General features: G+C 37.8%; 1 protein-coding gene and 1 pseudogene across 6 annotated transcripts in view; both read left to right on the top strand.

Annotated features, from left to right (window-relative positions):
• ATP7A (ATPase copper transporting alpha) overlaps window positions 1-20,921 on the top strand; it is a 145,294-nt gene that overhangs the window by 51,159 nt on the left and 73,214 nt on the right. For 5 of the 6 annotated variants that reach the window (XM_031660425.1, XM_031660421.1, XM_031660423.1 and 2 more), the window contains one exon: window positions 13,485-13,625. In XM_031660425.1, the coding sequence (XP_031516285.1) occupies window positions 13,506-13,625 (120 nt within the window). In that variant the 5' untranslated portion in view covers window positions 13,485-13,505. Of the gene's footprint in view, window positions 1-13,484; window positions 13,626-18,184; window positions 19,493-20,921 lie in introns of those variants that run through there. The other variant, XM_031660424.1, reaches the window with a different exon arrangement.
• LOC103880778 lies at window positions 5,724-7,192 on the top strand (annotated as a pseudogene).

Raw genomic sequence — 20,921 nt, 5'->3', positions numbered from 1 at the left:
TTGGAGGTGGAGCCCAGTGGGAAGGGTTTGGAACATGGGGGCATATCCCTCATGAATGGCTTTGCACTATCCCCTTGGTGATAAGTGAGTTCACATGGGTTGTTTAAAAGTGTGTGGCACCTCCCATTCTCTCTCTCTTGCTCCCACATCACCTTCCACCATGAACAAAAGCTCCTTGAGGCTTCACTGGAAGCTGAGCAGATGCTGACACCATGCTTGTACAGCCTGCAGAACTGTGTGTCAATTAAACCTCTTTTCTTTATCAATTACCCAGTCTCAGTTATTTCTTAGTTTTCTTTTCTTTTTTTTTTTTTTTAACGGACACAGGGTCTTGCTCTTTCACCTAGGCTGGAGTGCAGTGGCCCAGTCACAGCTCACCAGAGCCTTGACCTCTTGGGCTTACGTGATCCTCCCACCTCAACCCCCGGGTAGCTGGGAATACAGGTGTATGCCACTACACCTGGCTAACTTGTATTTTTTGTAGAGATGGAGTTTTGTCATGTTGCCCAGGCTTATCTCAAACTCCACGGCTCAGGCATTCTGCCTGCTTTGGCATTCCAAAGTAGTAGGATTACAGGTGTGAGCCACTGCCCCTGGCCAGGTATTTCTTTATAGCAATACAAGAGCCGCCTAACACAATTAGTGATGTTGAGTGTTTTTTCATGTGCTTATTGGGTATTTGTATGTCTTCTTTTGAGAAATGTCTATTAAGGTCTTTTAGTCATTTTTTAGTTGGGTTATTTTGCGTTAAGTTCTTTATATATTCTGGATATTAACCCCTTGATAAATGTATAGTTTGTAAATATTTTCTCCCATTCTGTAGATTGTCTCTTTACTTTGTTAATTGTTTCCTTTGCTGTGCAAAAGCTTTTCAGTTTTATGTAATCCCATTTGTCTACTTTTGATTTGTTGTCTGTGCTTTTGAGGTCCATTCATCCTTGCTAAGCCCAATGCTGTAAAGCATTTCCTCTATGTTTTCTTCTAGTAGTTTCATAGTTTCAGATTTTATATTTAAGCATTGAATCCATTTTGAGTAGATTTTTGTATGTGGTGAGAGGTAGGTGTCTAGTCTCATTCTTCTGCATGTGGCTGTTCAATTTTCTCAGCACCACTTATTGAAGAGAGCAGTGGTGTTTGATATGGTTTGAATGTTTGTCCTTTCCAAATCTCATGTTGAAATGTGATTCCCAATGTTGGAGGTGGGACTTGTGAGAGTCAATTGGATAATGGGGGAAAATCCTTCATGACTGGTTTGGTTGGCACCATCTCCTTGGTGATAAGCAAGATACTGTGTGCTTTTTTTTTTTTTTTTCCATTTCTTACAGGAAGGAGAAATCTGGTTGTTTAAAAGATTCTGGGACCTCCCCCTGGTCTCTCTTGCTCATTCTCTTGCCATGTGACATACTGGCATACCTTCGCCTTCTGCCATAATTGTAAGCTTCCTGAGGCCCTCACAAGAAGCAAATGCCAGCATCATGCTTCTGTATAGCCGGTACAACCATGAGCCCAAATAAATTTTCTTTTCTTTATAAATTGCCCAGTCTCAGGTATTTCCTTATAGTGATGCAAAAATGGACTAACAGTATTCTTAGTACCTTTTTTGAAAATCAGATGGCTGTAGGTGCATGAATTTATTTTTGGGCTCTATTCTGTTCCATTGTGTATGTGCCTGTTTTTATACCAGTACTATGCTGCTTTGATTACTATAGCCTTGCAACATATTTTCAAGTCAGCTAGTGTGATGCCTCCAGCCTTGTTCTTTTTGCTTCAGATCACTTTGGCTATTTGGGGACTTTTGTCATTCCATATGAATTTTAGGATAGTTTTTTCCTATGTGAAGACTGTCATTGATATTTTTATAGGGATTGCATTAAATCTGTAGATTACTTTGGGTAGTATGGCCATTTTAAAAATATTAATTCTTCCAATCCATGAACGTGGGATAGCTTTTCATTTGTTTGTGTCATCTTCAATTTCTTTCATTGACATTTTTTAGTGGTTTTTTTTTTTTTTTTTTTTTTGGAGACAGAGTCTCACTCTGTCACCCAGGCTGGAATGCAATGGCATGATCTCAGCTCACTGCAATCTCTGCCTCCAGGGTTCAAGTGATTCTCCTGCCTCAGCCTCCCAAATAGGTAGGATTACAGGCATGCACCATCATGCCCAGCTAATTTTGTATTTTTAGTAGAGATGGGGTTTCTCCATGTTGGCCAGGCTGGTCTCGAACTCCTGACCTCAGGTGATCTGCTCACCTCAGCCTCCCAAGATGCTGGGATTACAGGCGTGAGCCACTGCACCCAGCCAGTGTTTTATAGCTTTTAGTGTAGAGGTATTTCGCCTCTTTGGTTAAGTTTATTCCTAAGTATCTTTTTTTTTTTATAGCAATTGTAAATGGAATTTTTTTTTTCAGGTGGTTTGCTATTAGCATATAGAAACACTGCTGATTTTAATAAGTTAATTTTGTATCTGTGACTTTACCAAATTTATTTTTTTATTTGATTATTCTTTTCTTTTCTTTTCTTTTCTTTTTTTTTGAGACGGAGTCTCACTGTGTCACCCAGGCTGGAGTGCAGTGGCGCGATCTCGGCTCACTGCAAGCTCCGCCTCCCAGGTTCACGCCATTCTCCTGCCTCAGCCTCGTGAGTAGCTGGGACTACAGGCGCCCACCACCATGCCCGGCTGATTTTTTGTATTTTTAGTAGAGATGGGGTTTCACCGTGTCCTAGGATGGTCTCCATCTCCTGACCTCGTGATCCGCCCACCTCGGCCTCCCAAAGTACTGGAATTACAGGTGTGAGCCACCACGCCCGGCCCCAAATTTATTTTTTAGTTATGTCTTTCAGTAGATATTTTAGAGTTTTCTGTATATAAGATCATGCCGCCTGCAAACAGGGACAATTTGACTTTCTTCTGAAACTTTTTTTTCTAAACTATGTTTATGGGATTTATCCTTGTTGCTACTTGTAGTTCTGCTTCAAGCTTTCTCATTCTCAGTGCTATAGACATTTGGGGCCAGACAATTCTTTGTTGTGAGGGACTTTCTTGTCCATTACAGGATGATTGGCAGTATCCATGGCCTCTATGCACTAGATGCCGGTAGTACTCCCTTGCTGCACTCTGAGTTGTGACAACCAAAAGTGTCTCCAGGCATTTTGAAATGTCCTGTTGGTGGTGACATCACCCCTTTTCTCAGTGGGAATCACAACTCTAGTTCATTCATTTTAACTTCTATATCATGTTTCATTATAAATATACCACAACCAGTTTTTTCATTTCCTTGTTGGTGGACATCTAGATTACTTCCAAAGTTTTATCTATTAGCAACATTGTTGCAATGAGCATTTTTGTTCTTGTTTCCTTGTGCACATGTGTGAGACTCTATCTAGGGTACTATGCTTAGGAGAGAAAATGTTGAGTTTTAGTATATGCATATTTTCAACTGTACCAGCTATCACGAGGCAGTTTCCATAATTGTACTAATTTATACTCTAACCAGTAGAACAAGAGAGATCCCATTTCTCCATATCCTCACCAACACTTGGTATTGTCAGATTTTGAGATTTTTATCTACCTGATGGAGGTGCATTATATTCATTGTGGTGTTAATTTGAATTTCCTTGATTACCACAAGGATCACAAATTGTGCAGATAGAGTTGTATCCAAAAAAGAATTAAGGCTGGGCATGGTGGCTCATGCCTGTAATCCCAGCACTTTGGGAGGCCGAGGCGGGTGGACCACTTGAGGTCAGGAGTTCAAGATCAGCTTGGCCAACATGGTGAAACCCCATCTCTAGTAAAAATACAAAAATTACCCGGGCCTGGTGGCATGTGCTTTTAGTCCCAGCTACTCAGGAGGCTGAGGCAGGAGAATCACTTGAACCTGGGACGTGGAGGTTGCAGTGAGCTGAGACTGTGCCACTGCACTCCAGCCTGGGTGACAGAACAAGACTCTGTATCAAGAAACAAAAACAAAAACAACAGCAAAAAAAAAAAAAAAAATTAAATCTTACTGCATGATTATTGAGAATACAGGAGCCTTTCCCAAATTATAAGTGCTGATTATTTTAGGGGAATTTTAGAATGATGTTTGCGCTTCTGTGACCAGCTTTAAGAAGTGGTTTTGAACAATCAGACTTCATATGTGCCATGTTTTGTACTCAATTTCTGTAGTTTGTTTCCAAACCAGAGATGATCATCTAGTCATAATATTGTACTTCCTCTTAGAAAATGATATTACTAATGGTGATTACCATCTCTGCTTAGGGAATGGCTCAAAACATAGTAATAACTTGAAGTTATTTCCCTCAGTGTTGTTGGATGCTTTTGTTCTCAGAGTCACTCATCACTAATAGCTGGATGCCAATTTTGTCTCTTTGATACTGTGGTTTCCCAGAAGCCTGCATTTTTTTTTCCATACCATATGAAACTGTTTATGATCTTACTCTGTTTTCCGAGTCATTTTGCTGAATGCAATGGGATGTTACAAAAGATATTCCTGGTTTTGTACCTATGTTTAAGACATTTAAAATGAAGAAGATGGACATAAAATATATAACAAAGTCAATTAGAGTTGTGTGTATATGTAATAAAGTAGTGAGAGTGAGATGGAATTCCTCTGAGGTTTCACATGTAAAGTCCAATTTAAGTAGAGTTATGAAAAAATCAATGCAGGTGAATTACGAAAGCAGAAATAAATATGTATTCAGAGTTGATATGACTTAAATTAAGATGTAGTGGGAAAAGTGGCTTCATTAATATAATTTTTGTTTGTGCTCACACATTGTGGATTTCTCAATACTTACTTCCTGGGTGAATGATCCAGTGCCTTTCTGCCTGACTCATCTCTCTCAGTTCCTCAGTAAGCCTGAGAGTTAGTCCAGTGCTTTGGTCTGGGACATACCCCGTGATAAAACTGTATTTCAATCTTACATTCCTCAACAGGTAAACTAGCCTTCACCTACCAAAGGTATTGTCTTCTAAAAGTTTGTTGCCAATTCTGTTTGTTGAATCTGATGTTTTCCCATAAAACGATTTAGTCAACTCTGGTAATCTTGCTAGATCAACCCTCACAAGCCCCGTTTGACCCATAAGATACAGGAGCAAGTTTGAGTTCTGTGTTCTGGAGGTAGACAGTCAAAGCTATAAGAACAATAAGGAAGAGTTTCCTTTTTTAGGCTCAGGACTATCCTTAGATAAAATTTTGATAGGATCTATTTATTTTAGACATTCTTCTACTTCCATTTTTATACCCTTGTACTGCTTACCACTGACCCCCTCCCAGGTCCCTAATACCTTCATGCTTGCCTTAAGTACTCCATCTTGGACTCACCACCTGAACTCATCCTATTTGTCCTTTGCTCCCAAACCTGCCTTTCCTGTCCTATCTGGGCTTTTGTTCTCTTGTAGTAACTGACCTTACGTAGGTATTAAGAGAGATAATTCCAACTATCATCCCCCTGATTATCAAAAAAGAGTTTATATTTTTAAAAGAAGATACAATGGATGTTAAGAAAACTGACCTTCAAAAAGTCACTTCATGGGGGAAAAGAGATATGGAAGGAGCTATTCTAGATTAAATGAGGCAAAAGAGACATAAAACCAAATGCAGTGTGTGAACCTTGTGAGGGTCCTGAATAGTAAAACTGGACTTCTTCCTACTTGAAAACTTATACACAAAAGGCACTATCAAGAGAATGGAGGATTTGGGTACAAGCGGTTGAAAGATGGTTTGTATGCTCTGGGCGGATTCTGCCGTCCCAGTGAGGCTGGAAAATAGGGTCTGGAGGCAGGAACATAAGGCTGATTCACACTTCAACTATGACAGGAAATATCCTCCCATGGAGCATAGGCCAAGTAAATGACTTTGTAACTTTACTTCATCCTCTCCTTTTACATAGGGTGTACTCCAAGTAGAGGGTATTTAAACTCACAACAACTCTTTAAGAGGGCCTTTTGAGCCCCTGTGCTCAGGCCTGCTCCCATACTGTGGCATGTACTTTCATTTTCAATAAATCCCTTCATTCCTTCCTTGCTTTGTTTGTGCGTTTTGTCCAATTCTTTGTTTAAGACGCCAAGAACCTGGACACCCTCCACCGTTAACACCAGCCCTTCCCTGTGGCTGACCCTGAGGTGTTACGAGTTTCTTTACAACCCTGCTTCCTCTCTCTTCTCCCTCATTTTCAGACCCCTCTTCAGCATCTTCCCTGGGAATTGCTGTGAGTTTAGGCCGGCTCGTTTTGAGCAGGAGCAGCAGCTGAACAGTAGACCTGCTGGAGGAAGTGGGGCTGCAGATTGGAGACACAGCATTTTTGTTAACCAAACTTCTTGAAGCCCTATCTACAGTGTCAGCTCAAGTGGAAGAGCTTGCCATCAAATGTCCGGAAAATGCACGTTTCCTTAAAGCATGATGGGACCTCTTGAAAGAACGCTGTGATTCTTGGAAACCTGACAATTGATTTGGCATACTTAGCTGTTTGATAGTGACTGTGTAATAATTTATACTCCCTCATATGTGATCATTTCACATGTGCCACATATATAGGATAATATCTAGCAGTTCTCTATATCTTCAGAATGAAATTTTTCTTGGTTTTCTTGACCTTTGTAAAAGCAGAATACTGATTCTATTTTTGATGTTGATCAGTACTTGTTTATTCTTACACTTTCTGCCCTTCAAACTTTCATAGAATCCTTTACAAAATTTAATTTTATCAGTAGATGGTTAATATTAATTGTGCCACAGTGCTACCAGTAGCAAACTAAGTGAACCATTATTTGTTGTGCAGTAACATGCCGAGCATGGCAGAGTTAGAAGTTGAGCTTCATCTTATGGACCAAGGGAGGTAACTTTAAGGTTGCCAATGGTAGTTTCAGCTCCATTAGGCTAAGTTCTCTAGAGCAAATGATTGTCTTACTTACTTCGATATCCCCAGCACCTAAAACGGTGTCACACAGCATTCACTAAATGTTTATTGAAAAGAAGAGTTGACTAACATTAAAAAAGCTATTTTTTCTTCCTGTATTTAGTAGGAAGAGTATAGTTGTTTCTCTAAAAAATGTATGAATCAGGACTTTGTTGACTTGAAGGAAAATGTTATCTTTTTCACAGAGATTTTAACTTTGATGATAGCTTTTAAAAACGTGATAAATACATTTATCCTGCTATGATTATTTTTAAAAGTCTTTTTTTTTTTTTTTTTTTTTTTTTTTGAGACACGGTTTCATTCTGTCTCCCAGGCTGGAGTGCAGTGGTGCGATCTTGGCTCACTGCAATCTCCGCCTCCTGGGTTCAAATGATTCTCCTGCCTCAGCCTCCCCAGTAGCTGGGATTACAGGTGTGTGCCACCATACCTGGCTAATTTTTTGTATTTTTAGTAGAGACAAGGTTTCACCATGTTGACCAGGCTGGTCTCGAACTCCTGACCTCAAGTGATCCACCTGCCTCGGACTCCCAAAGTGCTGGGATTACAGGCATGAGCCACTGCGCCCAGCCTAAGAAGTCTTTATTTCAGAAAATGAAAGACTGTCTAGAAATAATGAATTTTTTTCCTATTTATTTCTATGGTTACTGCTTTTACACTTAATATTTTTTGTTTTTGTATTTTTATATGTTTGATTGCTGTCTTTAAAGTGCCTTATCAGATTTATGGCTCTGTACTATGACTTTTGGAGCTTTACAAGTTATTTACGTAATTCTAACTAAGTTACTTTGCTTCCAATACGTCAAATTTAAATAGCATGATTGTTTTTATATTATTTGACCTTAGTGACAATGTCCTATTTTGTTTGTTCTGTATCTTATGTCGCTTTTTGGTAGTTTGTATTATGTTTCAATGATCAAGCCATCTAATTCTGTACCATATATGACTTCTGGATATCTTTGATATGACATCTTAATTCTTTGTAGTTATGGTGATGCGTACAGAATGATATTCTGAAGCTCCGCAATGGTGCAATGAAAGGCTGCAGATGGAAGGGTAAAGAATAGTTTTGTTTAGCATATTAGGTCTGGTTCTGAACTTTCTTTTTTATACTTTAAGTTTTGGGGTACATGTACAGAACATGCAGTTTTGTTACATAGGTATACACGTGCCATGGTGGTTTGCTGCAGCCATCAACCCATCACCTACATTAGGTATTTCTCCCAATGTTATCCCTCGCCTAACCCCCACCCCCTGACAGTCCCCAGTGTGTGATGCTTCCCTCCCTATGTCCATGTGTTCTCATTGTTCAAATCCCACTTATGAGTGAGAACATGCAGTGTTTGGTTTTCCGTTCATGTGATAGTTTGCTGAGAATGATGGTTTCCAGCTTCATCCATGTCCCTGCAAAGGACATCAACTCATCCTTTTTTATGGCTATATAGTATTCCATGGTGTATATGTGCCACATTTTCTTTATCCAGTCTGTTATTGATGGACATTTGGGTTGGTTCCAAGTCTTTGCTATTGTGAATAGTGCCACAGTAAACATACATGTGCATATGTCTTTATAGTAGAATGATTTTTAATTCTTTGGGTATATATCCAGTAATGGGATTGCTTCTAGTTCTAGATCCTTGAGGAATCACCACACTGTCTTCCACAATGGTTGAACTAATTTACACTCCAACCAACAGTGTAAAAGTGCTGGACTTTTTTTTTTAAGTTAAAGATTGCACATAGGGTGTGATTTCTATACCAAAGATATGCTTATTTCAGTATTAGGAAAAATATTTTTCCTACATGTCCTGAAAATTGCAATTTTAAAAATGTACAAAATAAATTTTTGTTAAAAGCAAATTTTATTTCCAAAAAAAAAAAAAAAGAATGAAAGACAACCAACCGGATAGAAGAAACTATTTGAAAGTCTTATATCTGATAAGGGATTAATATCCAAGAATATAAAGAACTCTTACAACTCAACAACAGCAACAAAACAACCTTATTAAAAATTGGGTAGAGTGCTTGAATAGACGTTTCTTCAAATATATACAAATACCCAATAAGCACATGAAAAGATGCTTGTCATCATTAGTAATCAGAGAAATGTGAATCAAAACCACAATGAGATACTGCTTCACACCTGCTAGGATGGGTAGAATAAAAAAGATCATAGGTATTGGAGGTGGAACAATTGGGGCCCTCATATACTGCTGATGGGAGAATAAATGGTACAGTCCCTTTGGAAAACAGTGTGGCAGATCCTCAAACAATTAAACGTAGAGTTATATGACCCAGCAAGTCTACTGTTAGGTATTACCAAAGAGAAATGAAAACACAAAAGTTTGTACATGAATGTTTATAGCAGCATTATTCATAATAGCCAAAAGATGGAAACAACCCAAATGTTCATCAACTGACAAATAGATAAAATATGGTATATCTATGCAGTGGAATATTATTCAGCCGTAAAAAGGAATGATGTACTGATATGTACTGTAACATGAATGAACACTGAACATATGCTACATGAAAGGAGCCAGTCACGAAAGACCACATATTACATGATTCCATTCATATGAAATGTCCAGAAGAGGAAAATCTATACAAACAAAGTAGAATAGTGGTTGCCTAGGACAGAAGGCTGAGGAGGTGATGACTGATAGCCAAGGGGTATGTTTTGTTGTTGTTATTGTTGTTCTGAATTTCACATGTTCTGAAATTGCCTGTGGTGATGGTTGCACATGTCTGTGAATATACTAACAACTATTGAATTCTACGCTTTAAATGTGTGAATTATGTAATATGTGAACTACATCTCAAGAATGTTTTAAAACTGATGTTGGGAAAACAGGACATCTACATGTAAAACAATGTATGTTAGATCCTTACCATACACCATGTACAACAATTAACTCAAAATGGATTAAAGTCCTAAATATGAGAGCCAAAACTACAAAAACTCTTAGAAGAAAACATAGCAGTAAATGTTCATAACTTTGAATGTGGCGATGGTTTCTTAGATATGACACAAAAAACACAAAAGAAGAAAGATAAATTGGACTTCACAAATTAAAAGCTTTTGTGATTCAATGGACACCATCAAGAAAGTGAAAAGAATGGAATACTGATACATTTTACACATCAATGTACCTTGAAAACATTATGCTAAGTGAAAGCATCCAGACACACAAGGGCACATATTGAATGAATCCATTTATTCGAAATGACCGTACAGGCAAATTCATAGAGATAGGAAATAAATTAGTGTTTGCCAAGGGCTGTGAGTAGAGAGGAATGGAGAGTGTTGCTACTGGGCATGGGATTTCTTTTTGGAGTAATGAAAATGTTCTGCAACTACATAGTCATTAGGGTTGCACATCCTTGTGAATGTACTAAAAAGTACTGAATTGGGTATCTTAAAAGGCTGAATTTTTTTCATTTCTTCTAAAAAAAACCAGGATAGATGTGCAGAATGTGCAGGTTTGTTACATAGGTTTATGTGTGCTATGGTGGTTTGCTGCATCTATTGACCCATCCTTTAAGTTTCCTCCCCTCAACCCCCACCCAGCAACAGGCCCAGTGTGTGATGTTCCCTTCCCTGTGTCCATCCATGTGTTCTCATTGTTCAGCTCCCACTTATGAGTGAGAACACGCAGTGTTTGGTTTTCTGTTCCTGTGTTAGTCTGCTGAGGATGATGGTTTCCAGCTTCATTCATATGCCTGCAAAGGACATGATCTCATTCATTTTTATGGCTGCATAGTATTCCATGGTGTATATGTACCACGTTTTCTTTATCCAGTCTATCATTGATGGGCATTTGGTTTGGTTCCAAGTCTTTTCTATTGTAAATAGTGCTGCAATAAACATACGTGTGAACGTGTCTTTATAGTAGAATGATTTATATTCCTCTGGGTATATACCCAGTAATGGGATTGCTGGGTCAAATGGTATTTCTGGTTCTAGATCCTCGAGGAATCACCATACTGTCTTCCACAATAGTTGAACTAATTCAGATTCCCACTAACAGTGTAAAAGCATTCCTATTTCTCCACAGCCTCGCCAGCATCTATTGTTTCCTGACTTTTTAATAATTGCTGCTCTGGTGTGAGATGGTATCTCAATGTGGTTTTGATTTGCATTTCTCTGATGATCTGTGATGTTGAGCTTTGTTTCATATGTTTGTTTGCTGCATAAATGTCTTCTTTTGAGAAATGTCTATTCATATCCTTTGCCCACTTTTTGATGGTTTTTGTTTGTTTAAGTTCCTTGTAGATTCTGGATGTTAGACCTCTGTCAGATGGGTAGATTGCAAAATTTTTTCTCCCATTCTGTAGGTTAAAAGGCTGAATTTTAAAGCATGTGAATTATATCCCAATTTTAAAAAGAATGCTTATGTCTTAGTTCAGGCTTCTATAACATAATACCATAGACTGGGTGGTCTAATTGTTCAAAGCTCCACAGAAACTAGTTGGAGAAGTCACAAGAGTCCATTAATCATCTTGCTTTGTTAGTAGCAGTTGGCATGGTTCAGCATTTTCTGTTAAAGTTTCTCTGAGCTCACCAAAACTAAAATGATGTAGTAATACGTTTTATACCATTTGAAGTAAAAGGTACAAAAGGTTATACACTGAAAATTCTTTTTCCCACCCTTGTTCCCTAACCACTCATTTCCCCTCATCAGAGGAACCACTGTTTCCATGGTATATATTAGATTGATTTATGTGAAATTGCCAGTGTTTGACTATGATGATTTTAGGTGGTTCAGCCTAATATCAGTGAAAAAACAGTCCTATCTTAATGGAGTTTTTATTCTAGTGGGAAATGTATTACTTAATTATTGCATTGTAACAAATAACCCCAAAATTTAGTGGCTTAAAGCAACAAACATTTATTATCTGACTTCCTATGACTCAGTAATTTGGGAGCAGCTTAGATGGGTGGTTCTGGCTCAGGGTGTCTCATGAAGTTTTAGTCGATGTGGTGTCTAGGGATGCAGTAGTTTAAAGGCTTAACTTGGGTCTGAAGGAGCAGTTTCCAAGGTGGTTCACTTACCTGGATATTGGCAGGAGGCCTTAGATCTTTGCTGGTTTTTGACATGAGGCCTCAGTTCCTCGCCATATGAACCTCTCCATAAGGCTGCTTGTATGTCTTCATGCATGGTAGGTGGCTTCCCCCAGATTTCATGATTCAGGAGAGAGGACAACAAGGAAAACACAATGCTTTTTTCTCCTCTTGCAATGTTTTTTATGACCTAGTCTTGGAAGCTACACCTTGTCACTTCTACCTTAGTCTATTCATTAGAAACAAGTCATTAGGCTGGGTGTGGTGGCTCATGCCTGTAATCCCAGCACTTTGGGAGAGTGAGGCCGGTGGATCACTTGAGGTCAGGCATTTGAGACCAGCCTGGTCAACATGGTGAAACCTTGTCTCTACTTAAAATACAAAAAATTAACTGGATGTGGTGGCATGCGCCTGTAATCCCAGCTACTGGGGAGGCTGATGCAGGAGAATCACTTCAATCTGGGAGGCGGAAGTTGCAGTGAGCTATCGTGCCACAGCACTCCAGCCTGTGAGACAGAATGAGACCCTGTCTCAAAACAAAACAAAACAAGACAAGACAAAAAAAAAAAACAAAACAGAACAACAACAAAAACCAAAAAACAAGTCATTAAGTTCAGGCACACTGAAGGGGAAAGGATTAAATTCCACCTCTTGAAGGAAGCAGTAGCAAAGAATTTGTGGGCATATTTTAAAACCACCACAGGAAGGCAGACAATAAGCAATAAACAGAATAAAGCAGCAAATTATGGAGTATGTTAGCAGGTGGTAAGTTCTATGAAAGCAAAAGAAAAAGCAGAGGTAAGGGGAATCAGAGTGTGTTTGTGTGGAAGGGATGTAGGTTGCAGTTTTAAATAGGATGGTCAGCATAGTCCTCATTAAGGTTAGATTCGAACAAAGACTTGCAGACAAAGAAGTTAGCCAAGCAGTTATCTGGAAGAAGAAAGTCCCAAAGCAAGAGAATAGCTAAAACGAAGGCCTTGAGTGAGGAGTCATCCTTGCATGAGTAACAGCCAGGAGGCCATTATGACTGGCACAGAGAAGGGTTTGGTGAGTGGTAGAAGAGGAGGCCAGGTAAATTCGAGGGGGACAGGCATGGGAAATCATGTGGGATGTCGCTGGCTGTTGTAAGGATTTGGGGCATTTTTGGTTAGTTCTTAATTTCTACTTACAAATGTTAAATGAGATTATGTATAGGAAACTTTAGTAATCAGGAAAGCACTCTATGAAAGCTAGTTACTTGTATTACAGTATTGAAATTTTTATTTTTAGTTAGCATAGCCATAGAAACAACTTTCCTTTACTTCATCAAAGGTAATGAGAATTTTTTTTCTAAGCAAGAAGAATGCTTACCATATTTTATTACTAGCAGATTTTAATTTTTTAAACATGACACTTGAGCATATATAAAATATAGCATATTTTTAATTGGGGAGGTGGGGGAAAAGTTAAGGAAAGATTATTTGCATGGCTGAAATTAATGGGTTTATTGTTTCTAACAGGAATGTAAAGAGGAAATCAAAATGGATCGAAGTATGGGTGTGAATTCTGTTACCATTTCTGTTGAGGGTATGACTTGCAATTCCTGTGTTTGGACCATTGAGCAGCAGATTGGAAAAGTGAATGGCGTGCATCACATTAAGGTAAGTTACTCTTTGGAAACTGAAGTCAAATGCCATTGAAGAGAATTCTACTAGAAATTACTTCTAACACTGAGTTAGAAGCAGAGACACTGACACATTTGGCAATAAAAACTATTGTTTTTCTTATCTTGAAGCTAAATAAGTTTTCTTTGACCTATTAATTCCTCTTCTGAAGAAAAAAGATATATTTTCAATTTAAAAACATCTGAACATGGAATCTTGATATTGTGGTTGTATATTTACAGATTTATATTATAAGTATATGAGTATTTATATACTGCTTATTACTCTGAATCTCATACTGAACTAAAATATATGTTCTCAGGCAATGGGTTGAGGTTTTCTTTTTCTTTTATAACATGGTGATTATTTTGCAATTAAAAATTGAAGAGAAAATGTCTAGAGAATGACTAGTATACTTTGGTTTTTATTTTTAATTTTTTTTTTTTCCAGACAGGATCTTGCTCTGTCACCCAGGCTGGAGTGCAGTAGCAAAATCACAGCTCACTGCAGCCTAGATTTCCCAGGCTCAAGCAATCCTCCCATCTCAGCCTCCCAAGTACCTAGGACCACAGGCGTGCACCACCATGCCAGCTAATTTTTTTTTTTAAGGTGGAGTTTTGCTCTTCTTGCCCAGGCTGGAGTACAATGGCGCAATCTCAGCTCAGCACAACCTACGCCTCCCGGGTTCAAGCAATTCTCCTGCCTCAGCCTTCCGAGTAGCTGGGATTACAGGCATGTGCCACCACGCACAGCTAATTTTGTATTTTTAGTAGAGACAGGGTTTCTCCATGTTGGTCAGGCTGGTCTCGAACTCCCGACCTCAGGTCATTCACCCGCCTCAGCCTCTCAAACTGCTGGGATTACAGCGTAAGCCACTGCGCCCAGCTGCATGCCAGCTAATTTTTTAATTTATTTTTTGTAGCGATGGGGATCTCACTATGTTGCCCAGGCTGATCTCAAACTCCTGGACTCAAGTGATCCTCCCACCTGGGCCTCCCAGAGTGTGGGGATTACAGGTGTAAGCCACCATGCCCAGCCAAAATTATTAGTACACCTTGTATGATATGCCTAAGAAAGACTCTATTATTGGTTTTTCTGTTTGTTTTTTTCAGACGCTTGGACTTTAAGTTGAAGACGCTATTATTGTTTAACATTCCTTGAGCATCAACAACATTCTAGATACACTGTGGTTAAAGATGTAGTTCAGGTTATAAAAAAGCCTTCTGAATACTTCATGAAGTACCTATGGTTATCATAAGAAACTTCATGCATATATGGCAGGGATTGGAAAATGATGATCTGCAGGTCAAACCCAGTTTGCCAACTGCTTTCATATGGCTCATAAGCTAAGAATACCTTTTACATTTTTACATGGTTGGAAAAAAAAAAATATTTAGGAACTTTTGAAAAGCATGTGAAATTCAAATTTTTGTGTCTGTAAGTAAAGTTTTAGTGATGTAAGGTTTTATTGGAACACAGCCACACTCATTCATTTACGTATTGTGTACAGCCCTTTTTTTCACTACCACAGAGTTGAATAGTTGTGACAGAGCCCATATGTGGTGTCCTCATTGGTAAGTGATATACTGCCAAATGATTTACCACAGTAGAAATACCATTTTGTCTTCCCACCAGCAATGTTTGTGTTCCACTTTGAAAGTGTTCCATTTTCTCCACATTCTCTCCAACAATTTGTATTGTCAGTCTTTTAAATTATAGACATTCTAATGGGTATGTAATATTATGTCACTAATTCTCATTTCCTTAATGGCTAATGATGTTGAGCATCTTTTCGTGTGCTTATTAGGCATTTGTATACCTTCTTTGGTGAAATGTGTGTTAAACCCTTTGGCCAAATTTTTAGTTGGGTTTTCTTTGTTTTCTTGTTACTGAATTTTGATTATATATTCTGAATATAAGTCTTCTGTCAGATATGTGTTCTACAAATACATTTTTCCAGTCTGTGGCTTGTCTTTTCAGTCTCTTAAAAAGTGTCTTTTGCAGAGCAGAAGTTTTTATTTTTGACGAATTCCAGTTTATCCACCTTTTTTCCTTTTATGCCTTATGCTTTAGTATATCTAAGAAATCATGGCCTAACTCAAGGTCACAAAGATTTTTCTCCTATGTCTTTTTCTAAAGACTTTATAATTTTAGGTTTAACGTTTAGGTCTATGATCCATTTTGAATTAACTTGTATACATTGTTAGATACTGGTTGAAGTTAATTTTTTTTTCGGATATGAATATCCATTTTTCCCAGCATCATTTGTTAAAAAGTCTGTTCTCTCTCCATTGAATTGCCTGTGAACCTTTGTTGAAAATCAATTGACCATATATTTATTGGTTTATTTCTTTCTGCGCTATTCTGTTCCATTGATCTGTATGTCTGTCCTTTGGCCAATACCACACAGTTTTGGTTATTGTAGCTTTATAATAAGTATTAAAATAAGCATTAAAATCAGATACTGTGATTCCTTAACTCTTTCTTCTTTTTCAAAATTGTTTTGGTTAGTCTAGGCCCTTTTCCTTTCCATATAAATTTTAGAATCTTATATGGATTCTAAATCTTTTATAAATTTTAGAATCTTATATGGATTCTAAATCTTTTATAAATTTTAGAATCTTGTATGGATTCTAAAGTTTGTAAGTTTCTATAAAAATATCTGCTGGGATTTTCATTGAGATTGTGTTTATTCTACAGATCCATTTGGACAGAAGTAACATCTTAACAATATTGAGTTTTCCAATCCATGCACATAGTATATGTCTATTTATGTTGGTATTCCTTGATTTCTTTTATCAGCAATCTGTAGTTTTCAGCATGCAGTTTCTGTACATATTTTGTTAGATTTATTTTTAAGTACTTTATGTTTTTGAATGCTGTTATACATGGTACTGTTTTTAAAATTTTAAATTTAAGTTTAATTTCAGTTGTTCATTATGAGGTTTTTGTATGTTGACTTTGTATCCTGGAACCTAGCTAAACTGACTTATCAAACCTACTAGCTTTTTTGTAGATTTCTTGGGATTTTCTATGTAATTATGTCATCAAGGTATATAAATAGTTTTTCTTGTTGTTGTTTGTTTGCTTGTTTGTTTTAAGATAGAGTCTCACTCTGTGACCCAGGCTGGAGTACAGTGGCACAATGTTGGCTCACTGCAACCTCCACCTCCTGGGTTCAAGTGATTCTCATGCCTCAGCCACCCAAGTAGCTGGGACTACAGGCACATGCCACCACACCGGGCTAATTTTTGTATTTTTAGTAGAGTTGGGGTTTCGCCGTGTTGGCCAGGGTGGCCTTGAACTCCTGGCCTTGAGCGATCTGTCCACCTCGGCCTCTTAAAGTGCTGTGATTGCAGGTGTGAGCCACCGCGCCTGGTCACATAGTTTTATTTCTTCCTTTGTAGTCTGTATATCTTTTATTTTTTCCCTTGTATTATCAAACCTTCATTACAATTTTGATTAGGAGTGGTGAGAGTGAATGATGGTGGGGGGAAACATTCAGTCATTTACTGTTAGCATTGTGTTAGTTGTAGAGTTTTGTAGATGCTATTTGTCAGATTAATGAAGTTATTTCTATTACTAGTTTGCTGAGGGTTTTTTTAAACATCATGAATGGATGTTGAATTTTGTCAAGTGCTTTTTCTGTGTATAGAGATGATCATATGGTTTTTCTCCTTTAGTCTGTTAAGATGGTGAATTACACTGATTGATTTTCAAATGTTGAACCAGCCATACATTCCCAGGATAAGCCTCACTTGGTCAAAGAAGACTTACTTTTCATTAAAAATTTCAAACATACACAAAGGTGGAGAAACTATTAATAGTACAAGGATCTACCCTATACCCATCACCTAGAAAAATCCTTGCTATTTATTTGCATGCCATTCTTATCAGTTGAAGTTAATAATGTGTTTTGCGGATGGTCCTAAGAGTTGGTCTAGGCCTTCCTGCCTGTTGTATTCTGTTAAGGTAGATGTCTCTGACTAGTGGATTGGAACTTCGTAGTATATCTCCATACCAGTTGCCATTTCTAAGCCTTTCGGCCACCCCCTGCCACCACCCCTACCCGCCCCTTTCCCTTGTCACTCTTCGCAATTCTCAGCCCTAATTGTAGTATATATAATTTCAGTACTCTTTCCCATGCTTTATTTAGTTTTTGAACATATTTTTTTCCTATTTCTCTCCAACTTGTATCTCAGGATCCAAAGAATTAACAGTATCTCATGCCAAAAGCTTGAGGATTCCTACTGTATTGACAATAACATACAGAAGCTTTTGCTTAAATATTATGCTTACTTTTTTTTTTTTTTTTTTTTTTAAAGACAGAATCTCACTCTATCGCCCAGGCTGGAGTGCAGTGGCACCATCTCAGCTCACTGTAACCTCTGGCTCCTGGGTTCAAGCGATTCTTGTGCCTCAGCCTCCCAAGTAGCTGGGACTACAGGTGCACGTCACCATTCCTGGGTAATTTTTTGTATTTTTAGTAGAAATGGGGTTTCACCATGTTGGCCAGGCTGGCCTGGAACTCCTGACCTCAGGTGATCCTCCCGCCTCGACCTCCCACAGTGTTGGGATTACAGGCATGAGCCACCACACCCGGCCTGAATTACTTACTCTTAAACATGTTTATTTTTACTGCCAGGCCTTAATGAGTCAGTATTGGATGTGTCATTTTAGCTGAGTTGTATTCTCATTTGTGTAATATACTTATCATTTTAATGTTATTTTATCATTAAAACAACTTTATATTGGTGGTAATTCTATTTGCTGGAGGTTCTCTGTAATTTTGCTTTTATGCAATGTTCATTACAGTAATAGCGGGAAGTTAATGCCCCTTTGGAATTTGATCAGCTTGCATCAATACCAGAATGGTTTTCCTATGACTAGTTGAGATTCACATGCAATACATTTTTTTGACATACTACCAGGAGCAGATGTTTACATTATAATGAAAGCTTTGTCCAACTGGACATCAGATTTAGCACAAAATTCAAAATTAGGGACATGATGGATTCTTTCTAATTATCAGAAGCTCATTATATTTTTAAGGGCATGAATGATTACATTGGAACTACAATATTTTGTGTCTCCAGATCAGATACTTGTGACAGCTCTACTTTTTAACTATTCTTGATCTAAACATTAATTTTTACCATTTATTTTTCAGAGATTTCAAAATAGTCTTGGCTCTTTAGTGAAATACAGAATTTATACTTTATCTCTGCAGTATTCTTATCTAAAATTCTGATTTCTCATAAGATCTTGAGTAGATTGGTTTCAGTTTGCCTTGTTTTTATTACCCAAAATTGGCTGATTAGCCCATCATTACTCTCTATGAAGTCTGATACATTTCCTTAATTCAAGAGTCCTATGAAGTGCGGTGCTAATATGTGGACAATTCTTATCTTCCTAATCTGAAACTGTAGGTGATTTTTTCCATGTCTAAGTTTTATATTCATCTTGGCCAGAGAGTAAACTTTGGATCCACATTACTATTTGTGTGAGGGAAAATGCAGTATTTCTCATTTCTTGACTCTACACTCTGATTAGCTAAGACTATGTTGATAGCTGTGGCTAGAAAAGTTTTATTTGCATGGTATGTATTCCTTCTCCTAAGTTTTCTGTACTGTTGACATCCATGTGAATACTTAGATAGGAACTTTCCATTTTCACATGCTCCAAAGGTAGAGTTTTTTTGTTTTGTTTTGTTTTTTGTTTTGTATTCACCATCTACCGTGGCATAACTCCAGTCTTAGAGGCTCCCACATTGCTTCTTCCCAGCAACATCCCCGAACAGGGATACAGTTGCCTTTAATGATCTTTGGGGAAAGAGCCAAGTTGGAAAAGCTGAGAGATGACAGGTAATTATTTTATGTATTTATCTTCAAAATATTCAAATTTATATAAAAATATTTTCCCCTAATCATATCTATGCAAAAGTTAAAGGCATATTTTGCAGTTTGTTGATTAGGAAAGAGAATAGCAAAAGTAGCTCTGCAACCTCAGTGCTAACGCTTTAAAAATGAGTCGCTTAATTTCAATGAGTAATAAGTATGACACATGCGTTTGATTTATCCTCAAATGAAACTAATTAAACCTCCTCCACTTGATCTAAGGTGGGGCTGGTGTTGAGGGCCAGAACAGAAGCTGAACCTTACTAATTATATAGTAGTGTCTGCTAATTGCAGTAAAGCTGTTTTAACCATTTGGAAACTAGTTCATGTAATTTTTTGCCAAGTGACTTAGGTATTTATTGTCTACTGACAGCTAAAGTATTTTCCAAAACCCTCAACTCTCTGTCTAGTAAACTATTGTAGGTGAATATTTGTCTCTGCCAACATATCCATGCATAACTATAAAACTAGATTCTGCTTTGATATTTGCAAATACATTCTTGCTTCCCAAAACAGCCTGTTTGCATCACAGTCATATATAAGATGACTATTTCCACTGCATCTTCCCAAAGTTCACCACTGCTTAATAAGATCTGTTTAAGGTCAAACAAATGCAATTGAATTTTGATTACATTGAAAATGAAGAATAGCAGCAATATAATATGAAAGCACGTTGTGTTGTCAACAGTGATTTATACAAATCCCGGTGACAGATACTCAAGACTGCTTTCCAGGGCACATTCATAATTTCATTGCTAAAAATAAAAGAAAATACACTTATTCTGCCTTTTTCAACTCTGCCTCTCTTCTTTCAGTCAAAAGCCCTTATGTTAGTAACCTTTATTCTTTTTTTTTCTTTTTTTAAAAAATATTTTACTAAGTGTGAAGTCTTCGAGGGCCAGAGACAGATTTCCTGTGAAGTTAATGAAGCTTAAGTTTCAGAGCTCCTCATTTGCATTGACCTTCTAAGACTCTAGAAGGAGTATCAGCAGTGTGTTTACATGGTCATGTGTTTTTGTACAATTTGAAAAAGTAAAAAAAATTTAACCACAGCCCTTCAAGACCATTGTCCATTTCTACTTCGATGACTCTTCTGTTAGACCTCCCCTTTGTGTTAGCGTGATATTGGAGTGGCCATGAGCATTTTGGGGATGTGACTAAGGGGAGGTTGAGTTGGGGATATGTTTAGTTCGGGGTTAGTAGGCTATTTGACTATATAGGTGATTCTTTGTCACTTCTGTGTATAGTGGAGTTTTTGCAAGGAATTCTGATATAGGGATGGCTTCTTGGAATACCCCTACTACTCATGGTGCCAACTCACTAAGCATCATGACATGAAAGTGTGGGGCTCAGTGTAAAACTGGTAAATGAATGTTACCAGTTCAAAGAATATGTA

This window comes from Papio anubis, chromosome X (assembly GCF_008728515.1).
Source record: "Papio anubis isolate 15944 chromosome X, Panubis1.0, whole genome shotgun sequence".
Classification (NCBI taxonomy): Eukaryota; Metazoa; Chordata; class Mammalia; order Primates; family Cercopithecidae; genus Papio; species Papio anubis.
Note: the sequence above shows the minus strand (reverse complement) of the source record. Positions and strands in the feature narration are given on the sequence as shown.